The sequence below is a fragment of the Hermetia illucens genome, chromosome 2 (assembly GCF_905115235.1).
Source record: "Hermetia illucens chromosome 2, iHerIll2.2.curated.20191125, whole genome shotgun sequence".
Lineage (NCBI taxonomy): Eukaryota > Metazoa > Arthropoda > Insecta > Diptera > Stratiomyidae > Hermetia > Hermetia illucens.
In genome coordinates, this window is record NC_051850.1 from 75,374,195 (window position 1) to 75,379,052 (window position 4,858).

Here is a 4,858-nt window from a genome sequence, read left to right on the forward strand (position 1 = left end):
ACATATAATTCTGTGAATCCATCAAGATTAATAAGATGATAATTAGAGATTAAAATACATGATATGCAAAACATGAATACATCTCATAAATAAAATACAGTAATTAAAACAAGAATTATAGTATCAAAGGAAGTTACATATCATAAATATAGTAGTAGAACTAAGTGCAAAAATAGAAGTTACAGTAAACAATTAAGAGTTACATATTATAAACATGTCGTATAATAGGGATATTATAAAGACGTTTTAATTATTCACGCGATTTCTTGATCTACTGAGATACTGTGTTCGCTTTCATCTTCTTCGTCGTCATCGGGTTCGAGGTCATCAGCAAACCCACGCCACGGCTTCATGTAGTCTGCTCCGGTTGTTGTTAATATTGGTCCTTCGACTTCACCGATCCTTTCAACTTCATACCTATCGCTGTTCTTTACTCTTACCACTTTGTATGGTCCTAAGAACTTGATGGCTATTTTTAGACCTGGTCCTCGTTGGGTTCTTCTGATGGCTACGATGTCTCCGACTGAATACTGGGTAGGTGGTCGGCGGTTTTTGTTGAAGTTTTTGCTATTTTCAGCCTATGCTTTCTTAATTTGCTCTACTGCCCTTTTTCTGAGTTCTGATCTTGTATCTATGAACCTTTCTTGTTTGGCCTTTTCTATATACTTTATGATCTCCATATCTTCAGCATTCTTAATTTGGCACCAAACATAAGCTCAAATGGGGTGGCGTTTATTGAACGATGATGTGTCCCATTTATGGCGTGTTGAACTCTCCTTATGAACTTGTACCATTTGTTAGGTTGGCCGAGAGAAACTTTGGAGAATACGGCGTTTGCTACCTGAATAACTTGGCTATTTCCTCGAGACATTCCGGTTGTAATAAGATGTAGATCAATCTTGTTTTCTTTGCAAAACTCGTCGAAATCCTTGGAATCGAAACCTTTTGATCTGTCGGCGATGATGCGTGTCGGAGTGCAGAAATGTTGTTGCAATATGGAAAGTTTTCCAAGGGCTTCTTTGGTTCCTTTGGTTTTTGTGGCAAAAATCCATGTATATTTTGTGAACGCATCCACAATCACAAATAGGTATTTGTAGTTCTTGTTCGTGGATGGTAGTGGACCTACATGATCTATGTGCCAAGTGTGAAAGGGAGCCTCTTCCTTGGGGATTGGTTTGAGTAGCTCCTCTTGTTTGCCTTTCTTTCTTGAAGCTAAAATGCAGGTGACACAGTTGTTAATATAATGATCTACATGCTTTTTCATATTTTCAAATGCAAATTCTTCTTGCAATTTTTCCATTGTCTTTTTTGTGCCAAAATGGCCGATGTCGTGAGCTTGCCGAATGATGTCATATCGCATTCCTTTTGGCACAACTAACAGCAATTTTTCGCTTTTCTTTTCGTAGAGCAGGTCGTTGTCCAGGGTATAATTTTTGTATGGCCCTACGTTAAGAAGTTTGCGAATTAATTGCAATTTTTCGTCGTGTTGCTGTGCTCGTTTGATCCTATCCAACAGGGGATCATGTATGAGAAGTATTGAATCCTGTCTGCTCAGAGCGTCGACGTGTTGCATCCTTTGAGCTGATCGATGTTCTATCTTAAAATCAAATAGCTCAAGGAACATGATCCATCTTGCGAATTTCGTTTTCAGCTCCTTGTTGTTCAGTGTCATTTGTAGAGCGGAACAGTCCGTTATTATCTTGAATTTAATTCCTTGCAGGTTTATGCGGAACTTTTCCAATGCTCTCATTATTGCCAAGGTTTCTAGCTCGTAACTATGGTAATTGCGTTCCGTCGGGGTAGTTTTTCTACTCATGTAGTAGACTGGATGGAAAGCATTGTCCTCAGGACACTTCTGGAGTAGAATCGCACCATAGCCATCCTTTGAAGCGTCGGTATGCAGCTCCGTTTCACGATTTGGCCTGTATAGTTTGAGGAGGGGTTCGCTTGTCAGAACGTGCTTCAATTGCAAGAAGGCTTTCTCCTGTTCTGGTCCCCATTTGAAGGTGGCATCCTTGCGTAACAAATTGCTAAGAGGCTTTGCGAACGAATTTTCTAAAATATCCCGTAAGCCCGAGCAGGCGTTGTAACTGTTTGGTTGTTCTTGGATGAGGATAGTTTAGCAAGGCTTCCATTTTAGCTGGTCCTGGCGTGATCGTTCCTTTCTCTACTATGTATCCGAGAAACTCTACTTTCCGCTGTAGAAGCTGAGATTTTTTCCAATTGAATTGAATTCCATTCTTTTGCGCTACCTCTAACACACGTGCCAATCTTTCCACTGCTTGATCCTCGTCTTCAGCTTTCACAAAGGCGTCATCCACGTAGATTTCCATTATGCCTTCATTGATGAGTTCTTGAAAAACATTCAGTATAAACCTTTGGAATGCAGCTGGTGAATTGCAGAAGCCGAAAGGAGCTCTTTTCGGGATGTATTGTCCCCATGGAGTGACGAAGGACAAGTACCTCTGACTCTCCTCAGATACTTCTACATGAAAGAAGCCATCTTGGAGGTCCAGCGTGGAGTGCACCACGGAGTTCGCAACTGAGTCTACGGCATCTTCTATAAGTCGCATTGGTTGTTGTTCACGTTCGACGACTTTGTTGAGAGGCTTATAATCGATGCATATCCTAGCGCGTCCGTCTTTTCGACGAGCAACGACAATAGCACTCGCATATTCGGAAATTCCAGGAACTACTACGCCTTTTCTTGTCCATTCCTCAAGTTGTTTTTTGACATCGACTTCATCGACTGGAGATAGGCGCCTCGGTCGACATGCAATAGGCTGGGTGTTCTTTAGCCTAATTGACATTTTAACCGAGGTTTGAGGAGGCATATTTGCAGAATAATTTTCTAATAACTGCCTAATTTGCTCCCTCCTTGCCTCTGGTACCTTGATAATTGCTTGACGGACCCCATCTTTAGCTTCGCTTAACTCTTCCTCAATAAGTTGTACGAAGTCGTTGCCGATGATTGGTTCTATTTGTGGTCCTTCCTTACTGAGAAAAACCCTGGCAACGTCGAGTATAGGATCACCTGAGAGGATTCTTGATGGTAAATTTTCTTCTGGCACTACGGTATATTTTAGTATGTACTCTGTGCCATTGATCACCGTTGGTATCCTTACACTTCCCAATGTCCGAATAAGGCCACCAGCTCCGCTGAGTGTTCCTTGTTCGCCGTTCAACGGGAAACGATCTTCGATGCGTTTGTAAAAATCTTCTCTCATTACATTGCGATCTGCGCCACTGTCGACTTGGCAATTCTCGATAATTCCTCCAATGTATGCTGTAATCCGACTGCGATTACCACTTTTGTATTGCACGTGGTTGATTTTAGGTGCAGAATTGTTTCGTGTTTTTCCTTTGTACTGGACGAAGTTTCGAGAATTGGCCTTTAGGCCCTCCTTGAAATTAGAAGGTCGTTCCTGGACTCCTGATTGTCCTAGACCTGGTCGGGTTGCTTCTAAAGTTGCCTCGGTACAGTCTTTTCGGAGGTGCCCGTACTTGTTGCAGTTATAACAACGCTTTGTACCTTGTCTATGGTGGTGCCGACGTTGATTATGCTCCTCCGACTCCCGAGCTTTCAATTTTTTCATGAGACTCAAGTAGTTCCATGAATCGCAGGCGAGATGAAGCACCAATAAGTGTCAATTTAATAGATTGGTCATCCGTTACACCATTGACGATGTATTGCCTTATCTCGTCTTCGTCCAAGTTAGCCTGAGATGCTAGTAGTTCCATCTCTTGAACGTAAGCCAAAATAGTCTCATCTCTTCTTCTCTTCCGCTTGCTTAGAGCTTCATGTATGTCTGAAGACTTGACACGTTTTCCAAAGGATTCTATCATACGTGTTGTCAACTCTTCCCATGATATTATGCCTTTTTGACCATCGAGCCATTTCCGAGCGGTACCTATTAGTGCTCTTTTTGCCGCTATGAACTTCTCTACGGGAGACCAAGCATGAATTGTAGCATCTTCGTCGACTCTAACGATCCACGCCCGAACTGACTGGGTTGGAGAATCAGCACTGTATTTCTGCAGTTGTTCCATAGAGACTGACAGTGGTACGCGCCTAAGGACTTGCTGCAAATCGGATAATATTGTTCCTGCGTCAGACATGCTGCCTGTTGGTGTTCGATTAAGCTGCGAATACATCGCCCGGTTGTCTGCGACCGGTGAAAATCCAGAACCGTTGGCATCATGGCGATTTTCCTGATTGTTGTACGCCGTGAGGATGCCAATAGAATTTCTATGAGTAGCTTCAGCTGTGACCATAGAATTCGATTGATCCTGTGTTGGAGTTGAGGCTGCGCCCGTCCCTTGCTCTGTCCCGGCCGTCGCTGCTGCTGCTGTTGCTGCCGCCGCCTGCTCTGTCACAGCCGACGCTGCTCGTTCTGCTGCTGCCGTCGCTGCTGCCGCTGTAGCCTGCTCTGCCGCGAGTTTATCCAACAGCAGACGCCGCTCGTTTATCCATGATTCGCGTTCATGCTGCACTCGAGCCAAAAATTCTCGATTGCTTTGAGCCTCGTTGCTGCGTTCTGCCTGCATCGCTTGAAATTGCTGTCTAAGTTCGGCTAAGGCGGATGAGAGCTCGTTAGCTTGTCACTCGGCTTCTTCACGACGCTGTTGTTCCTGCTGAAGAAGCTGTTGATGTGTCATTGTTGTTGTCTTGGTGCTTCTTGGAGGCTGGAAGCGCGACGGGGCGATTATCGATTTCTTTTGATTTTCAATAGTGATTTTTAATTTTTTCGCACTCACAGAAACCACTTTTAGCACGATAATCACATCTATTTTCACGTATATTGGCTATTAAACAAACACTATTATTTAACTTTTATACAACTCGCGAGTATTCACT

General features: G+C 43.3%; 1 protein-coding gene across 1 annotated transcript; it reads right to left on the reverse strand.

The window, feature by feature from the left end:
* Nucleotides 1-2,030: 2,030 nt before the first annotated feature.
* Nucleotides 2,031-4,548, reverse strand: LOC119648469. Its single transcript, XM_038050231.1, has 2 exons — nucleotides 3,639-4,548; nucleotides 2,031-3,580 (listed from the first exon to the last, which is right to left on the reverse strand). The coding sequence occupies exons 1-2, from the start codon at nucleotides 4,546-4,548 to the stop codon at nucleotides 2,031-2,033; spliced, it is 2,460 nt and encodes an 819-aa protein (XP_037906159.1).
* Between the last annotated feature and the right edge of the window lie 310 nt (nucleotides 4,549-4,858).